Source organism: Trachypithecus francoisi, unplaced genomic scaffold (assembly GCF_009764315.1).
Source record: "Trachypithecus francoisi isolate TF-2019V2 unplaced genomic scaffold, Tfra_2.0 Lachesis_group0, whole genome shotgun sequence".
In the NCBI taxonomy this organism is placed as follows: Eukaryota; Metazoa; Chordata; class Mammalia; order Primates; family Cercopithecidae; genus Trachypithecus; species Trachypithecus francoisi.
The window spans coordinates 17,346,418-17,366,815 of record NW_022681453.1 but is presented as its reverse complement, the minus strand read 5'-3'; the positions used below and the strand labels follow the sequence as shown (position 1 = coordinate 17,366,815).

Sequence of the window (20,398 nt, the reverse complement as noted above, 5' to 3'; positions counted from 1 at the left end):
TTTACACAGATAAAGACAGGAGAGCATCCACTGAACCTGGCCATTAGGTTATCCCTGAAGCCCTAGGAGCAGCATCACTGTGGGATGTGGTGTGTGGTGTGTGCACGTGTGTGTGTGTGTGTGAGCGTGCCTGTGTTGCAGCAGAGCAGCCATCACCTGAAGCTCAGGCCTGCCCAGCCACAAAAGAAACCCTGCTCAAGGTTGGCAGGACATCAGCACTCTGAGACCCACAGTGGGAACTGTGGAGAAGTCTGCCCCTTTCTCTATGTGGCTTTAGCTGAGCCCTCCATGCTCATACAATCTGTGGGATCCATCTAGCTTGACTGTTGTGTTTCCCCTGTGAACTCAGAGCCTGCGCAGATTCTGATACACAGCAGGGGCTAAATGCTTGTTGAATGAATGGACAAAGAAACAACATTCTCAAAATGCTGTGTGCTCTAGGGAGCAAAGCCTTCTCTGAGGATAAAGCAGGGTCTCTGGAAAAGCTAATTTATTGGGGTACGGGGAGTTGGTGGTGCTGCCTCTATCCCTTATGCCTAAACCCACCCCCATGGCATGCCATCAAATAATAATCAGTACGCTTTACCAGAATCACTTACATGGTGTAGGTCTTACTCCTGATGGCTGTGTGCTCCATATGCATCTAGAACATGTCGGCTTGTTTACAGAGTTATCCCCCATGTCCATGGCAGTTGGAGGAAGAAACGGATGAACAATCTCTGTCCTCATTCCCTACTATACCCTGAGGCCTCTGGGGTCTGGCTCAGAGTGAGTGCACTACCAAGGTGGGCTGTTCCAAGTAGTCTCACTGTGGCAGAGGCTTTGCCACCAAACTCCCTCCTATGAGACCTGGGCTTTTCTGGCCCTGGAGCTTTATACCCCAAAGCTACTTGAAGCTGCCCACCCCCAACTCCCCAACCCCAGTCTACTCTACCCAGAGGCCTGTGCCCTGCAACAGAGGCAGGAAGTATGCCATTCTTACCCACTGCATACCCTGACCCTTCACTGTACACATGAAAGTTTTCTTTTTTTTTTTTTTTTTGAGACGGAGTCTCGCTCTGTTGCCCAGGCTGGAGTGCAGTGGCGCGATCTCGGCTCACTGCAAGCTCCGCCTCCCGGGTTCACGCCATTCTCCTGCCTCAGCCTCCCGAGTAGCTGGGACTACAGGGGCCCGCCACCTCGCCCGGCTAGTTTTTTGTATTTTTTTTTAGTAGAGACAGGGTTTCACCATGTTAGCCAGGATGGTCTCAATCTCCTGACCTCGAGATCCGCCCGTCTCGGCCTCCCAAAGTGCTGGGATTACAGGCTTGAGCCACCGCGCCCAGCCTAAAGTTTTCTTATCCTAAACTAGCCACGGAGATTCACCAAGCAGAGGCTGGAGCTAGGAAATCCAGGCTCCTCTTCCCTGTACTGCCCCTGACTTGCTATGGGATGCTTGGAAATGCCCACTACCTCTCTGGAATTAGTATTTCCATCCCACCAGTGATCTTAACCCTCTATTGGCCAGAGCTACACAGAATTAAAAAAAAAAAAAGCAGTGTATTTTAAAAATTCCTGAGTTACTACTAAGTACTGTTACTATCTTTTCAAAAGCAATGCATGTCGCTATCTGAACTTCTTGTTTTTTTCCTGAGTCACGAGTAGGGACTAAGGAAAAGGAAGCTGAAGGAGTGTGACTGAGGCCCACGTTCCCTGCCAGACTTTGCTGGAAGGCTCAGCTCTGGTACTCCTGGGGTTGCTTCTGCTCCATTTCACAGGCCTGGGAGCCCCAGAGTCAGTGTTCATGTGGGACTGCAGGTAGCACAGGATGCTTTCCAAAAAGGCAAAACTTCTAGTTTCCTCTTTCTTCTTGCCTCTGAAAACAAGTTATTAGCACTACCAGGCAGGCTCAGAGGAGTGAGCCAGGGTCTTGGCATTGGAACAGGAGGTGTTGTCCCCAAGAGTCCCCACCAGGCTCTCTGGCTAAGTTGAATACAGGGAGAACATGTTTGCTTTCCTCACTCAACACTCAGGACTGTAGGGGTTTTTCTTTGTTTTTTTACTATCTAGAAAAGGAGGTGATTGTGTGGCTCTGGCATCTGTCCCTGGAACTTCGGATGCTCTTCCCAGGGCTCCTCACTCCCAAATGGGGGCCTGAGTAGGGACAGCTCAGAGGCTGGTGCCTGCTGCTCTTCAGTCTCTGTTTCCACAGCTCAAACCAAAGTAAACAACAGAATGGCCACATAGGTGCAAAGTACTAACGACAGCATGGACCCTTGGGTGGGCTCCAACACACACCCTAATAAAGCTGGGGAGGAAGGGATGGGGTGGAGGGAAGCAGTGTGGCAAACCTGGTCTGTTGGGAGCATCAGATCAAGCCTCCCTGTTCTGTCTACTCCCTTCCTCCCTTTCTTCCACTGGCTTAGCCTGCATCATAGCTCCCCAAAAGTGCCCTGGCAGGAAAGCCCCTCTGACTCTGCTCTATAGGTGGTGTATCTTAGACTGCCAGGCAATCAGTGCTAAGTACCATCATTTGCAAAAAGTGCTTTCAGCACAGGAAGGGAGCAGAGATGAGTGCTTGGCCATTGAGAAAGTCCTATTCCAGTCTGCTAGCTTCCGAGCCAGCTTCATGTGCTACAGCCTGCATCCTGATCCCTAAGTCCAGAGAAATATACATCCCAAAGTCAAATTACGGTATCTCTGCTCAGCTGCCCAACAGCAAATCATAATCCCAGAATAGCAGCCCCAGACCTGGAACTCCCTCCCTCCTGCCCTCTTCCCAATACCCAAAATCTGTCAAGGGGGGCCTATCCCACACGACTGTCACTCCAGCTGAAGGCCAACACCCTCCACCTGGCTACATGAAGTTTATTGAACAGGAGTGAGGGCTAAAGAGTCAAAGTGACACTTTTCCTGCAGTCAGAGACTATTCTCTGTGGCTCTGGTGGCCTGAGCTTCATCTCTGGCTAGCTGTAGATTCTAGAGCCAATAGAATGAGCCAGGCCTTTCAAGTGAACTCTCCAGTCTGAGCCTCAGATTCTATATTCTGTTTTAGCAGCTGTCTGTGAAGATGAGGAGGATGGACCACAGTAGGCCCCTGAGCCCTCCAAGCATCCCCCACTGAGTCAGAGATCCCAGAGGTCAGGGACTATACCCTCAATAAAGTTTAACTTAAACATGATCTAGGGTAGGAAATAAAGGCATAATCTACCTGTTCATCTTCCTATCCTCAGCCCTGGGCATGGAACCTGACATCAACTAGTAGGCACTTAATGGCAGGCCTCATGCTGAGTGCTTTCATTTCCAACATTTCATTTGATAAGGTAAATATTTGTTTAATTGAATGCACTTGATTCACTCTCTTAGAACCCTAGTATTGCCCCAATTTCCTCCTCTCCCGTATCTCTTTTTCAGGGTACTTGTAGGAACCAGGTGGCACTAATATTAAAGCATTTGCAGGTGAAGTGCTACTTTATTTTTCCAGCCCAGACTTGAATACCCAGCTGCCTACCTAACATCTCACTTGGGTGCCTCTAAAAAACAACTTGTCCAAGAACAAACTCCTGGTCTAGGCCCATTCCTCCTCCTCCCTGTGTACACCAGATGCCCAGGCCAAAACTCAAGAGCTCCTCCTGACTCCTCTCTTCAACTCTTCACAGTCAACCCTTCAGCAAACCTTCTGGCTCAATTTCCAGAATATATTCAGAAGTTGAGCACTTTTCATCACTCTTACTACTCAGACCCTTCCCACCTCCCTGTCCTGCAAACCCCCCACACCCTACCATGATCATCCTCTCATGCCTGAATACTATTGCTTCTGCCCTTGGCCCTCGGTCTTAGCAACACAGAGAAAAACAACTTATACATTTACCATTTTGTTTCAGCAATCCTACTTCTAGGAAACTATCTCACAGACACACTGGTAAAATTACAAAATGCTGTATTTACCAGATTCCTCACTGTGGTTCTTTTTGTAAGAGCAAAAGACTGGATACAGCCCAATGTCCATGGATAAACCATGGCACATCCACATGGTGAGGCACAGTGCAGATGCAAAAAGGAATCAGGAGAATTTCTATATTCTGCTACAGGGTGATCTTCAAGATTAATTACATGGAAAAAAGCAAAGTACAGAAGAGTACTTAGAGTCTGCTACCTTTTACATAAAAAAGAAAGGTAAACAAATATATTTTTCCCTTAAATTTGCAAAAAGAAACAGTGGGAAAAATCTGATAAAAATTGTTTCTTACCAGAAAGGTAGAGAGAATAAAGTAGAGGGAACAAGATGGAATTAGACTTCTCTCAATATACCTTGTTTTATTTGGAATCATATGAAAGCTTTATATAATTTTTAAAAATTAAATTTTAGGCCGGGCGCGGTGGCTCAAGCCTGTAATCCCAGCACTTTGGGAGGCCGAGACGGGCGGATCACGAGGTCAGGAGATCGAGACCCTCCTGGCTAATACAGTGAAACCCCGTCTCTACTAAAAATACAAAAACTAGCCGGGCGAGGTGGCGGGCGCCTGTAGTCCCAGCTACTCGGGAGGCTGAGGCAGGAGAATGGCGTAAACCCGGGAGGCGGAGCTTGCAGTGAGCTGAGATCCGGCCACTGCACTCCAGCCTGGGCGACAGAGCGAGACTCCGCCTCAAAAAAAAAAAAAAAAAAAAAATTAAATTTTAAAAAAAGTACAGTATATGCCATTGTTTTCAATTCCTTACTTTCCATCGATTTCTCTTCTTTGCCATGTGTCTTTGCAGGTCCTCCAACTAGAGGCAGAATATACTTTTTCCAGCTGTGGCAGACTGTATTTTCCAAAAATGGTCTCAGCAAGATTTCCAGTTGCACATGTTCTTACAGAGTCCATGTCCCCTCCTTTTAAACCTAGGCAGGATCTTGTGACTGTGTTAGTAAATAGAATGCGGCAGAAGTGACACTGCATGTCTTTTAAGACTAAATCATAAAAGTCAGTATGGTCTTCCACCTGTCTCCCAACCCCTACCTTGCCTTCTCCCCACCCTTGGAACTCAGCAACCATGCTGTGACGCAGCCCAAACTAGCCCATATGGAGAAATCATATGGAGAAGCCCTGGGGCTCCCAGCTAACAGCCAGCATCAGCTCTCAAACATATAAGGATGAGCCTTCAGAAGATTCTAATCTCTGGCCTTCAAGTCTTCCAGCCGAAGGTCCAGACATTGTGAAGCAGAAACAAGCTCCATTCTACTGTGCCCTGCCCAGATTCCTGACCTGCAGAATCTGTGACCAGAATAATGGTTGTTTTCCACTACTAAGTTTTGGGGTAACGTGTTACACAGCCATAGTAACTGCAATACAACCCCTTGACTTGCGTTTAACCATGAATTGCTTGACTAAGGGAATGTTAGCAGACGTGTCATAATGTCAGAGGCTTGAAATGTGCTGTGTGGTTAGGCACACCCTCTTGTGTGTCTCTCATCACCATAAGAAGAACATGCCCCAGCTAGACTGCTGCTGTCCAGGGAAGATGAGAGACACACGGATCTGACCTGGACCCAACTGCAGCCTGGAGCCCAGCCTAGATCAGTGAATTCTAGCCAGCATGCAGATGCATGAGTGAGAATTTAAAAATTGCTATTTGAAGCTATTGAGTTTGGGCTGGTTTATTGTGCAGAATGATGGTAACAACAGAAAACTGATCAAAAAGTAATCCTTACAAATTAAACACAAACTGGAAAAAAAAGAGCTTAATTTTATGTCCTCTTAATCATATAACCACACAAAGAAGAATCATTTCTAATAACTCTAAAACAGAGAACTATATATCCCTGAAAAGGGATAACCTAAGGGAAAAGGGAACCACAAGGAAGTTTTAAACCACATTCATGAGTATTATCGTTAATAAAAATATCTACATTATTATTTAAAAATCCATTGAAAGGAGCATCAAGCATGGAGATTCAACCCAGTTTGGAGGGCATCTTGAGGGTAGGACTGTATCTTTTTCCTTCTTGTGTTTCTGCTATTGACTGCAATGTTTAATAAATGTTTGGTGCATTAAAAAAAAGGTTGACAGATAATTTTATAGAAGAATTTCAGCTAATTTGCAACCTATTATTAAATAATGGATCTAGCTAAGGATCATTAGTGAATGCCAAATTCATCAGGCAAAAAGTTGATAAGGACTTTATAATGGATTAATCATTGATACTACCTGAATCCTCTAATCCATCTTTTTTTTTTTTTTTCCTGAAACACAGTCTCACTCTGTCACCCAGGCTGGAGTGCAGTGGTACAATTACAGCTCGCTGCAGTCTTGACCTCCCAGTTTCAAGTGATCCTCCCACCTCAGCCTCCCGAGTAGCTGGGACCACAGACATGTGCCATCATTCCTGGCTAATTTTCTTGTATTTTTTGTAGAGATGGGGTCTCACTACGTTGCCCAGGCTAGTCTCAAACTCCTGGGCTCAAGCAATCTACCCGTCCCAGCTTCCTAAAGTGCTGAGATTACAGGGATGAGTCACTGCACCCAGGCCTGATCCATCTTTTCGTCACTAAAGCAGGTCAAGGAGACAGACATAGTGCCTCCTTCTGGGATGCAACAGGAAGTACACAATACCAATGAAGAGTTCTTTCCAAAAAGATTGAATCTATTCTGATCTAGATCTAACTACCAGTTTATAGGAAATATGGGGACACTGGGAAGCAAGTAAAACAACCTCAAGAGGATGTGCTTAGCCAAAACCAAAATGAGAGGTTGTCTAGGATAAATGTTCTTTTTTTTTTTTTTTTTTTGAGACGGAGTCTGGCTCTGCCGCCCAGGCTGGAGTGCAGTGGCCGGATCTCAGCTCACTGCAAGCTCCGCCTCCCGGGTTCACGCCATTCTCCTGCCTCAGCCTCCCGAGTAGCTGGGACTACAGGCGCCCGCCACCTCGCCCGGCTAATTTTTTTTTGTATTTTTAGTAGAGACGGGGTTTCACCGTGTTAGCCAGGATGGTCTCGATCTCCTGACCTCGTGATCCGCCCGTCTCGGCCTCCCAAAGTGCTGGGATTACAGGCTTGAGCCACCGCGCCCGGCAGGATAAATGTTCTGATGTCTTCACCAAATAAATGGCATTTGAAAACAAAAGGAGCAAGGAGACTGTTAGCAACTAAGAGAACACATCAACCAAATGCAATATGTAGACTTTGTTTGGATACTGTTTGAACAAACCAACATGTCATTTTTGGGGCCAGGCACAGTGGTTCATGCCTGTAATCCCAACACTTTGGGAGGCCGAGGTGGGCAGATCACCTGAGGTCAGTAATTCAAGACCAGCCTGGCCAACATGACAAAACCCTGTCTCTAGTGAAAAATACAAAAATTAGCCAGGCATGGTGGTGTGCGCCTGTAGTCCCACCTACTCAGGAGGCTGAGGCAGGGAGAATTGCTTAAACCCAAGAGGTGGAGGTTACAGTGAGTCAAGATGGCATCACTGCACTCTAGCCTAGGCAATAGGGCGAGACTCCATCTCAAAAAAATAAATAAAATAAAATAAAATAAAAATAAAATAAAATGTAGGGCTGGGAACGGTGGCTCATGCCTGTAATCCCAGCACTTTGGGAGGCCACGGTGGGCAGATCACAAGGTCAGGAGATCGAGACCATCCTGGCTAACACAGTGGAACCCTGTCTCTACTAAAAATACAAAAACTTAGCCGGGCCTGGTGGTGGGCACCTGTAGTCCCAGCTACTTGGGAGGCTGAGGCAGGAGAATGGCATGAACTCAGGAGGCAGAGCTTGCAGTGAGCCGAGATCACACCACTGCACTCCAGCCTGGGCGACAGAGCGAGACTCCATCTTAAATAAATAAATAAATAAATAAATAAATAAAATGTCATTTTTGGAACAATAAGGAAAAATTAAACATGGACTGGGTACTGGGTTACAGTAAGAAATTAAAGTTAACTTTGTTGGTTGTGATAATGCCATTGAATTAAATAGAAAAGCACCCTCTAACTACTAGAAGTACATCCTAAACTATTTATGAGTGAAATGATTTATTTCTATTTTGAATGAAAATCCTCTAGCCAAAAAAGGCCAGTGCGGTGGCTCACACTGTAATCCCAGCACTTTGGGAGGCCGAGGCAGGTGGATCACAAGGTCAGGAGATCGAGACCATCCTGGATAAAATGGTGAAACCCCGTCTCTACTTAAAAATACAAAAAAGTAAATGGCATGATGGCAGGTGCCTGTAGTCCCAGCTACTTGGGAGGTTGAGGCAGGAGAATGGCGTGAACCCGGGAGGCAGAAATTGCAGTGAGCCGAGATCATGCCACTGCACTCTAGCCTGGGCAACAGAGCAAGACTGTCTCAAAAAAAAAAAAAAAAGTGGAGGAATATAGATAAAACAAGCTGGCAAAATGCTAGTAATTGTTGAAGCTAGGTGGTAGGTTTGCAGGAGGGACTTCAGCCTACCATCCTTTCTCCTTTTTTTCTTCTTTTTTTTAACCTTTCTCCTTTTATGTGTGCTTGAAATTTTCATCTGCAGAGCACTTGCTGCTCCTGGAGATACCTATCCTACAGAGCCAAAGGCCAGTGCACCCCACAGAGAGGCCAGCATAACATGGCTGACCAGGAAAGGACAAATCTGCACAAGGGCTTCCTCTGCAGAGCACAGGAGCTGCCATGGCTAGGGTGCAAGGGGTGGTTGCCTGTCCAATCCAACCCTAGCTGTCATGTCACCTGAACTATGAGTGACATAGTCTGAAGGACAAGGGGCCTTCCTCTTGCAGCATGAGAACACCCTTCCTACACATTTATGAGTGTTCTCAGGCAGCTACTCCCACTACTCAGCCATCATCACTCCAAACCTGAGCTGGCAAGGCCTTGGCCTTGAGCATCCAACACTGGCCACCCCACTCCAGATCAGATGCAGGGGTTTAGAAAGTAGGCTCACAGGGCCCTAGGAAGGGGAGAAGTTCTCACAGTATGGTTCCTGAAACAAGCACATTGACTTAGTTATTACCCCCAGTTCATGGAACAGAGTCAGGTTCCAAAAGAGTCTCACTAGGTTAGAAAGGATCTCTAAGTATAACCAGAGAAAACAGCAGAGACTCATGCAAGCCTCCACAGATTCACACTTGGACTACGTAAGTCCAGGATGGAAGGCTCCAGACTTTGTGTGAAGATGTCCGGCATGAGGCTGGATAAGTGTGGGCGTAGCTTCCCAAAAGCTCTCATAAAGGTGTAGGAAGGGTGTTCTCATGCTGTGAGAGGGAAGGCCCCACGTCCTTCAGACTATGTCACTCATAGTCCAAGTGATATGCTGAGCCCTGGGCCCTGTTCTCTAAGTCCTCTCTGTCCTTTGAGGACACTGACAGCCTTGGGCAGGGCAGTCCAGTCTGGCAAGGGTCTGAGTCCCACTGCAGCCACAGGAGCTGGAGAAGTGAAGTCCAGAGAAGAAAATCAGGACTGAGGAAGTAAGCACAGGGTCCTCAGCCTTGGCACATGGCAGGCACAGTGAGTGCCTGCTAAACCTGGGAGCAAAAATAAGTCAGCGGTGCTGGAGAGCAGAGCCAGGACCAGCAGATAGGAGGTGTAAGGAAACCTGTTTCAGACAAACAGGAAAAAAGAACTCTCCAGCAATAGAGTCATCTGCCTGAGAAGAAACAAAGGCCGTTGATCTTGGGTGTTCACACCAAGGCAGAGCTCTAGCCCGTACAGAGTATGACAACAGACATTCTGACATTTGTTGGGGGTTGGATACAATGCTCAAAATAAAAGGATATCAGAGCAAACATATAACCTGCTGAAGCCAAACCACACTTTGGAAGGAAGCAGCCTCACATACTGGACTTTGACATTGGAGATCTGGCCTGAGCCCACAGAACCCACACAGCTGCAGAAGCTGCAGAGTGCACCACATCTATCTCTTCATTCTACAAATGAAGGAGTCTGCTCAAACTGGAGTCTGCAGATCTAAAGTCTCTTTCAGGCTAGCCCTTCCCATGCCCCCTCCTCCCCCATCACAAAGCATTTGCCAACCCCAGCTCCCCTGGAAATCATGGCCCACTGGCTGCTGCCAGAGCACCTGTAGAAAGTGAGTGGAACAACACTCAGGAGATAAGCAGCCGAGCACAGCTGGGAACAGGGAACCTGCAGCAGGCTCTGCAGGTCTGGGTAGGAGCCTTGTTGGCTGGCCAACCAACCCAGCACAAGGAGGCCATCAGCTTTTCGAGAGCCCCTGCCTACCAGAAGCAACCCAGAGGCAGGCTGCCAGCCAGCCCCTCCCCTGGCTCCAGGTTTGAATGTGCAGTCATCTTGTTCATTCTGAAGAATCGCTGCCGCACAATGGAAGGGCAAGTCTCTTCATTTAGAGCTGCTACAAAGTAAATTAAAAAGTGCACAATGTACTTTTGATTTAGACCTTGTTTTCTATGCTCAATGGGGCTGAAGAACACTGGGAAGCATCACCCTTCCTTTTTACACATTTCACAGAAATCAGCCGTCGGGGCTGGAAGGGACTATGGAGATCATCTAGTTAAATCTCTCACTTTACAGATGAAGAAAACAAGGACATACCCAATTTGCATAGCCAAGTTTGGGCAACGTCATGATTGATTAAAACTAAATTTCTAACCCCCAGCCAGCATGCTTCCACTATTCTTCTTCCTCCACATCATCCTACCCTGCCCTTTAGTCAAATGTCCTACTTTCTGACCCTTTCCCACTCCTCAAAGCCATTCCCATCATCTTGCTAAATCTCCCATCTTCACAGAGGAGGAGGCAGGGAAGTCACACAGTTTTCCGCAGCGTTCGGCATTTTGGTTTGCTAAAGTCTGCTAGCTGGCTGTTCTTCTACATCGCTCCTCTTAGGCCTGTGGAGCTTCCCAACAGAATAAGTGAATGTTATGAATGTGTTTTGTAAGCTGTAAAATACCATAAAAATATATGCTCTACTATTTTAGAACATGAAATAATGCAACCCCTTTTAATCATACTCTCATTTCTTTTACCTCTGTGAGACAAAGAGAAGGCAGGAGCCATCTCTAATTTAAGGAAGAAGAAGTTAAGGCTAAAGATCTGGACAAGAGTTCTCTCTCCCCACACCATGGGCCCCTTTAGGGCAGAGCCTATTTTGTGCTCCTTCTTTTATTCCTCACACTTCACCCAGGGATAGGTATCCAAAAGATGTTCAGCAGAGTTTCCTGAATACATGGATAAAATTTTACTTTAAAATTGTTCTACTTCTATGTAGAATCTAACTGTAAAAATCCCCGGCCGGGCGCGGTGGCTCAAGCCTGTAATCCCAGCACTTTGGGAGGCCGAGACGGGCGGATCACAAGGTCAGGAGATCAAGACCATCCTGGTTAACACGGTGAAACTCCGTCTCTACTAAAAAATACCAAAAAAACTAGCTGGGCGAGGTGGCGGGCGCCTGTAGTCCCAGCTACTCGGGAGGCTGAGGCAGGAGAATGGCGTGAACTCGGGAGGCGGAGCTTGCAGTGAGCTGAGATCCGGCCACTGTAGTTCAGCCTGGGTGACAGAGCGAGACTCCGTCTCAAAAAAAAAAAAAAAATCCCCACAACCACTCCCATACACAAAAAAGTGTAGGTGACAGGGTTGGAGGCATACGGGAAGGTTGAGGAGATATTTCAGTTAGATAGGAGGAATAAATTCAAGAGATCTAGGCCGGGCATGGTGGCTGGCTCATGCCTGTAATCTCAACACTTTGGGAGGCTGAGGCAGATGGATAACTTGAGGCCAGGAGTTCAAGACCAGCCTGGTTAACATGGTGAAACCCAGTCTCTACTAAAAATGCAAAAATTAGACAGGCATGGTGGCACACACCTGTAATCCCAGCTATTCGGGAGGCTGAGACATGAGAATCACTTGATCCCAAGAGGAAGAGGTTGCAGTGAGCCCAGATCACACCACTGCACTTCAGCCTGGGTGACAGAATGAGACTTTGTCTCAAAAAAAAAAAAAAAACAAGAGATCTACTGTACAGCATGGTGACTATAGCTAACACCAATGTATTGCATTCTTATAAATTGTTGCTAATAGATTTTAAGCATTCTCACCACAAAAATGGTAAGTATGTTAAGTCACGACTATGTTAATTCACTTGACTTAGCCATTCCATAATATGTCATAATATGTACATATTTCAAAACATCAGGTTGTACATAATAAATATACAGTGTATAATTTTTGTCAATTTAAATAATTAATTTAAAAAATTTTTTAAATGGGAGTAACCCTTGTTACCTGCCTGCAAACACAAATGTAACAGTGTAACTATTAGGAAATTCCTCACCTACCCTTTATCCCAAGTACCCAAATGCCTTAGTGGTTCTTCCAACATCTTTGGGAGGTTTGGCTCCCCACACAAGCCAGTGGCATTGAAGAGCTCGGGCTCCTCTGTATACAGAGGACAGTCCCAAATAGGACTGCATGGGGTGATCCTTGCTGCTGAGGCTCTTGGATCTTTTCAGTGTTTGGAACCAAGACCCAAAAGCCATCCCTTCTATTTCCCCTCAGGGAAAATCTCTTCTTCACCTTTGGCCCTGACAGCAGCCCCACCCACTTCAGGGGCAGCCAGGCCTTTCCAGGCCATTCAAGATGTGATCTGATCCTGGGGTGATCTAGAGTTCCCTAGAGGCTTCCAATGTGCCTCCATGTGACCCTCTTGTTAGAAAGAAGTAAGGGCACCAGGTCTCTGCTAGAGCAAAGCTCTCTTTAGAACCCTATGGGCCCATAAAGACGAATAGGAAGGAGAGATCAGAGCAGCCCTGTGGCCAGCCTGGGAACCCAAGGCACAACACATATGAGTCAGGGAGTATCCCATCCCACAGCACAGCTGACCAGAACCTAAAGTATAAGACAAATGGGCCAAGAGAATGCCAGGGGACAACAGACACCCACTAGAAGCCCAATCTGTACAGAAGGAACCACAGAGAATGAGACACCAAAATTCTATCACCCCTACCACAGGCGGGAGCCCACAGGCCAGTGTCCCAATTCACTCCACAGCTTCAACCACTGTGCTAGTGAACGGAGATGGCAGAGGTCCCTCCAGAAAAGGAGCTTGGACAAATGCTACAAATGCAGGATCAATACCAGCATGACATGCTCCTGGCACCAAATGAAAGGACTGAGCAGGAGTCCCCCACAGTTAGACTGTCCACCAAGTCCCAGCTTACCCAGAAGGCTTCATGTCCTAAAGTGACAGTCAGCCCTTGCTGTAGGCATGCAGGGTTTAGCCACCATTTTATCATTTAAAAACTTAGTCCCCAGGCAGTAAGTAAAGCCAAGACAGGCAAGGCCTGCAGAAGCTGAAAGGCCAAGCAGGTGGAATAAGAAATATAACACCTAGCAGAATGTCTGTGATAAGGCAGTCATTCAGTAATGGTAGTTATAACTGCTATTACAGTGTTGCAACCTACGTTTACAGTTAGCCCCAACTTACTGCACATGGCCCGCAGGCTCCAGCAACAGGTTCCCCTCACATAGCCCACACACAGTAGGTCTGGCCCTCCACCCCGCCCCCCAACTAACAAGAGGAAAGGGCCCAATTCAGAAATGCGGGACCTGTGACAAGGGGAAAGATTTATTAAGCCCCCAAATCCTAGCAAGAGTCTTCTACTCACATATGCAGGGAGGGCTCCCCCAAACTGGGGTCAAAGGCATGACTTTTCTGGGAAAAAAATAAAAATAAAAAAGCTTTCCTCTGAAAGCTTAGGCTTCTTAAACTCAGAACCAAACTGACTCAGAGGAAGGAGAGTTTTAGAAAAGGAACAGAAAAGTAGTCCACTGCATTGTTCTTTGGCTCCCAATTAGCCCAAACCCTGGCTCTGCTTTCAGTGAACTCTCAGCCTCTCCATGTCTGAAGCCTTCAAGAAACCATTTTTTAAAAAGCTAAAATTTCTTGACCAAAAGAATAAAATCTGAATCTGATTAGCTTCTAGATAGAATTCCCAGTATACAAGAAAAATATGGGACAGAGGAACATCTTAAATAACACCACAGGGATGCAATCAGCATAATCCTGAATATGAGAAACCACAGGACAAATGACAAACAAATAAACAGCAAGGAGAAAAAAAGAGAGAAAATACATAAAGAAACTAGAGAGATGCGGCCGGGCGCGGTGGCTCAAGCCTGTAATCCCAGCACTTTGGGAGGCCGAGACGGGCGGATCACGAGGTCAGGAGATCGAGACCATCCTGGCTAACACGGTGAAACCCCGTCTCTACTAAAAAATACAAAAAAATTAGCCAGGCGAGGTGGCAGGCGCCTGTAGTCCCAGCTACTCGGAGGCTGAGGCAGGAGAATGGCATGAACCCGGGAGGCAGAGCTTGCAGTGAGTTGAGATCTGGCCACAGCACTCCAGCCTGGGCGGCAGAGCGAGACTCCGTCTCAAAAAAAAAAAAAAAAAAAAGAAACTAGAGAGATGCATCAGACAAATTCAATGTGTAGACCCTGTTTAGATCACAATTCAAATCAATTGTAAAAGTAAATTCATAAGATAATCAGAAAAATGGAATCCTGACTGAATATTTGCTGAGTTTAAGAAGAGATCATTATCCTATTTAGATGTGGCTGTGGTGCTGTGGTTAGGTTCATGCAAAGCCCTTATTTCTTGGAAATACAAACTGAAATACTGATGATGAAATTTTGGGATGTCTGGAATTTGCTTTTGTAGGGGGTAGGATGTGAGAGAGATAAATTAAACTCAATTGGCCATAAGTTGGTGATGGCAGTGGCTAAGCAATGGAAACAGAGAAGTTCACTAGACCATTTCCACTACTTTCATGTATGCTTGAAATTTTCCATAATAAAAAAAGTTTTTAAGATAGCATTTCTCAGCCAGGCACAGTGGCTCATGCCTATAATCCCAGCACTTTGGGAGGCTGAGGCAGACAGATCACCTGAGATCAGGCGTTTGAGACCAGCCTGGCCAACATGGTGAAACCCCGTCTCTACTAAAAATACAAAAATTAGTTGGGCGTGGTGGTGGGTACCTGTAATCCCAGCTACTCAGGAGGCTGAGGCAGGAGAATCGCTTGAACCCAGGAGGCAGAGGTTGCAGTGACCCAAGATCGCACCACTGCACTCCAGACTGGGGGACAGAGCAACACTGTCTCAAAAAAAAACCAAAAAACAAACAAACAAACAAAAGACAGTATTTCTCCTCCTAATCTCTCCATTACATTTTTACATTTTTTAAATCAACAGCACCTTATTAGTCTTAATGATGCCACGAGCAACTGTATTATCAAAAGTAACCTGCTTTCCAAGGAGAAATGCAAAAATGGTTGCCCTCTGGGTAAAATTTTGACATCATCACCATTCAGATGTAAGTTTACTTTAATTCACACCCCATGACATACCCTCTGTGAGATCCAGCCACTGGGGACAAAGAAGATCTCTAAGTGACAAAGGAGCATTATTTCCAGACCTGGCAATGATGTCCTTTCATTTTATCTTTATAAGTTAGTGTCAGATTTTTCTAGAGGCTGACTTGGCTGATAAAATGTAACAAGTTGGCCGGGCGCGGTGGCTCAAGCCTGTAATCCCAGCACTTTGGGAGGCCGAGACGGGTGGATCACGAGGTCAGGAGATCAAGACCATCCTGGCTAACACGGTGAAACCCCATCTCTACTAAAAAATACAAAAAAACTAGTCGGGCGAGGTGGCGGGCGCCTGTAGTCCCAGCTACTCGGAGGCTGAGGCAGGAGAATGGCGGTAAACCTGGGAGGCGGAGCTTGCAGTGAGCTGAGATCCAGCCACTGCATTCCAGCCCGGGCAACAGAGCGAGACTCCGTCTCAAAAAAAAAAAAAAAAAAAAAAGGAACAAGTCTGGCTAATCTCAGACCAGAAATACTATGCCTGACAAATCCATTTTGAAAAAGGAATTCTGGGTATGGTTCTCAGAGCAGCCTTGCCCACCTTCCAGTAAACAACCAGGTTCTCTGTGCCTAGCTGCCTTTGGCTTAGGGTGTCTGTCTCCTTAACATATGGGCCAGAAGTGAGTAGAGGCGACTTTGGCATTGATTTGGCATTCTATGGGCAGTGAGGGAGAAGGGCCTCTCTTGGCTTTGCCCTGGCTTTCCCCCACCTCAGCCTCATTCTCTGGTCACTGTCCCTGCCTGTGTAGACCACATTCTTTATGCCATTTCTCTCTATCTCTACCTCTCCTAACCCAGTCATTTTTCCAGCCTTACATCTCTACTTCTCCTAAAGCCTAGCTCTGCCTCTCCACTCTTCCCAATTAACAACCCTATAAGCACTGCCTATTTGACATTTCTCAGACACTGAGCTGCCCACAGTGTCTCTCTTAGGGTTCTTCCATGATTTGGCTCTTCAAGAGCTATCTGACCAACCAGTCTGTGAGTTGCTGGAGGACAGGGAAGCACTATATATCCTTTCCATACTCTCCACAAAGCCAATAACTGTGCTTGATAGCTCTTGATAGCTGACAAATGCACCTTAGCTGATGGACTAGATATCAATTTGCAAATAGCAAAACATGTGCAAGTCCGCAGAGCTGGTTTGAACTAGATAGGCTGCCACTGGTCTACATGGCTCCTTCGTGCAATTATTTTAAAAAGTACTTTCTGAGGTACCAATAAAGTTCTGTCTTGATCTCGTAGTGTGCCATGAGTGTATGTATAAACAAAATCCCATCAATATGTGCGTTCCACTGTACATTAGGCATATCTCCATAAGTAAATGAATTAATGAGTGAATGATGCCCCTTCCTTTAAGAGGATGCAGCCTACACCAGGGCACACAGTTTGGAAAGTGGAGCCTGGGAGAGTTCAGCTTTCTCCCAAACCAGCACTCCTTGGAAAAGACACAGATTATATAATTGTACATGGCCACCTTGACACCAGAAACAGAGATACCTTCCTTGAGGGATTCTCTAATGCCTAAAGCTCCACATCATCCCGACAGGCTAAGAGGCAGCACTATGGGTGTGGCAGCACTGCTACTCATGGGATTCAAGTCAGGCTTTTCAGTGGCAAATGCTGGAGCCACCTCCTCACAGAGTCCAAGTCAGCTCAGTATGAGGATGAAAAGACTAATTCAGCCTGGGATGACAAGGTAATATGGCAATAGGATTTAACTCCCCCAGAATCATCTCCCTTTTTCCTGGCCCTCTACCCACCTCTAGGAGGTTTCTGACTGCCCCAAAATTAAAAATCTTACTGAAAGCAAATATGTCTCTGTGCTAATGCTCTTTCCTGAATGCTCAGAAGCACATCTACAGGGCTTTTTCCTCATCAATGGGCCAATCTGTTCAGTAGCATCTTAGAAGAGAACATGCTAAATTTGGCATCAGGTACCTGAGATGTTCTAGTGAGAGGAAGTAGAAGCCATTGTGATACTGAAGGAGAGACAAGCCATGGAGGTGCTGCTCAGCTGAGGTGCTATGATAAGCTAAATATCAGCTGGAGGAGTAAATCCCACCTCCTAATGGTCTCTGGTTCTCACTTCCTGAGTCTGATAGTCACAGGACCTCAGCACCACAGGCCCAGGTATGAGCCTTGCCCACAGCCAGGTAAGAGATTGTGTGACTACTAAATCCAGCAAGAGTCCATGGTTCCCCTCACCCACAGCGGTTCATGGGTCTGCCCTGCAGCAGAATGTACAGATGAAGTAAAAATGAAACACTAAAAAGGCGTATGAGCAACAGACATCAGCCTCCTTACAGTCCATCTGAGCTGCCCAGGTCTTTCCAGAATTTTGTATGATTGGCTCTGCAACATCTGATAAACTACAAGCAGAGCAGCTTGTTTGGTTATCAGAAGAGAAATGACAAATCCCCATACAGGGAACTCTCAATAACAAGGTGTTTTTCCATTCAGCTACAGAAGCTTTCCCTTGGAAGGAGAACACTAAAGCCTGGGTGAGCCTCCCTCAAGCTAAAACCCAAACATCAACTCAACACACAGCAAAATGGACAGTGTTTGCAGTGCTAAGAGCTGTGTGCTATCCTACTGCATTACTATTATAGCTAGTGTAAAATGGACAAATCCCACCTCTAAAAAGGATGCTCACAGGCTGACCTGTCTGCCGCAGGTTTCAAGCTACTTAAGAGCTTTTCATTACTGTTTGTTGTCTAAAAAATGACTTCTGAGGAAATAAACACACAAGAGATATAGTCGGGCAGCCAAAGAATAAAAAATTATGCATTCTCACAGTTTATGTGCTCCCACACAGAAAAGCCAGGGCAATATATATCAGCAGACTCACATGGAGCTGGAAGCACCTCCCTCCCACCCCCTGGGGGTTTTGCTACTCCCCAAGCCTATTTGGTGCAAAGATAATGCCTTCCATTTTATCCTGTCATCTCTTAGTAGTTTTCCTGAGTTTTCAGTCTACAACTTATTATATATTGGCATTCCCTTACAGCCTTCACTGCCACTTGACTGTTTTTGCAGGACCTGGGTTGGTATACATTTAAAACAAACTGGTTTCACAGTATTTAATCAGATATGTTCTGTTTAAAGCATTCTGTGTGGGTTTCAGCTTTTCCATTGGTTTGATCTAAATCATAAGGTAACGAGAACATATCTGATGCTGGATGACTCAATAGCATTTTTGCTTCACCCCAAAATGTTTCCCTAAACCCTGGTGAAAGCACATGATCCTATTAGTATTGTTGGGCCTAAACAAGCACCTCTTGGTGTCCAGTGGGCAATTTTCCTTTCCCCCAAAGGTGATTACAGCCACTAAATGCCCAAGGAAAGCCCAACACCAAGTTCATGGTTCAACTATTTTCATCTCTCTGTTCCTCCCAGTGACACTTATCTTCCCTGACAGCCACTCCCATTGTGCTCTTTCCCCGGCCCAGCACAATGGACACATGCAGACACCAGCAGACAGGGAGGACGTTTTCCATCCCATTGCTCCCCTGTGCGGAGGGACCAGGCTAAGGTTACATAAGCCCCTCCTGAGCAGTCAGGCCCGAGCGTTGGGGAGAAACGAATTTGGGGTTCGTGACGGAGTCACGGTCTGCAGGCCCCGACTGACCCTGCGCTCGTCATCCTGCCACGCCAAAGCGGGGCAGCTGGAAAGGAAGGGCCGCTTCCCGCGACCACCCAGTTCACACCAGTCCGGCAGGGTTCAAAGTGCGGCCGGACGTCGAACCTCGCTGTCCACACTAGATCGCGGGATCCTGGGCCCGGGCCCGGGCCCCGGCCTCAGGCTGCAGCTCACCGCCCCCCGGGCGCCGAGACACGCGCTTACCTGCCCGGGCCAGGGCCGGGGCCGGGGTCGGGGCCGGGAGCAGGGACCGGTGGTACAGCGGTCGACCGCGCTGCTCCCGCCGCGGGGAGCTGTCCGCCGCCGGCCGGTGCTGAAGGAGGCTTTCCTGCGCCGGGGCTGGGGCCGGGGCCGGGGCCGGGGCCGGCGCCTCCGGGCGGCAGCGGCCCGTCGCCAGCGCCGCCCTCCAGGCTGGCCTCGTTGCCCATGGCGGGCGGGCGAGCGGGCGGGCGGGGTCGGGGTCGCGCTGCGCCCGGGACGGCGGCTCCCGAGCAGTGCTCACACTCTCGGCGCCGCCGCCGCCGCCGCCATCTCCCAGCTCGGCTAGCGCCGCCGCCTGCCGCTGCGCATGCGCGTCTCGCGGCCCCCTTCCCTGCATACGCCCCCTCCCCCTGTGCGCGCTCCCGCCAGCCCGCTAGGACGTGTGTCCACGCGCCAGCCTCGGGGTCTCTGGGAAACGGCCGCCGGCGCCCGCGCAGGCGCTGTCTAGGGCCCACGCGGCTGTCGCGTGCTGAGAAGCAGCCGGGCGGGACCCGGCGGGATCGCTGCGAGGGCCCTGTGAGGAGGGGCACCTGCCACTAGAAGCGGCCTCGGGGACGTCGCGCTGAGCCCTGCTTTGAAGTCGGGGACGCTTTCCGCCTCGGTGAACTCGAGAATAGCAACTCTCCTCCGGGTAACTGGAGTGCCACAGCGGGCAGACGTCGTGACGACAGGCCTCGGAGAGGAGAGGGGCTACCCAAGGATGGCTCAAAGGATGCATAGGAGTTGGGAAGGCAGAGGAACAAGTGTGTTCAGAGATGCAAGGTCGTAGAGGGAAGGAGAGGGAGGGTGCTTGGTGGTCGGGCCAGATTGTGAGGGTCTCTAAGGCCAGCTGGGGAGTGGAACCTTTATCCAGATGGTGATGGGAACCATCTGGGATTCACGCTGAGGAACTGGAGTCTCAGGAAGCGCCCCGGGCACAGATGGAGGGTGTGACAGGGCTGCGTGAAGCCAGCTGGGAGGCCACCTCAGTCAGCCCTGGGAAAGTGACCTTGGGGAATGGAGAAGAGGAGTTTATGGTTCTCAGGCCTGGAGTTGTGGATCCCAGGACTGTCTCTCAGGATAATGTTGCCTCTGCATTATCCTGAGAGCTTTCCGAATTACTTCCCCGCTGCCTCACATTTACAACCGGTGTGTGCCCACTACTC

At 47.9% G+C, this 20,398-nt stretch overlaps 1 protein-coding gene across 2 annotated transcripts in view; it reads right to left on the bottom strand.

The window, feature by feature from the left end:
• Positions 1-19,582, bottom strand: part of BSN (bassoon presynaptic cytomatrix protein) — a 120,633-nt gene extending 101,051 nt beyond the window's left edge. For both annotated transcript variants that reach the window (XM_033207468.1, XM_033207458.1), the window contains exon 1: positions 19,197-19,582. In XM_033207468.1, the coding sequence (XP_033063359.1) occupies positions 19,197-19,420 (224 nt within the window). In that variant the 5' untranslated portion in view covers positions 19,421-19,582. The remainder of the gene's footprint in view (positions 1-19,196) is intronic.
• Between the last annotated feature and the right edge of the window lie 816 nt (positions 19,583-20,398).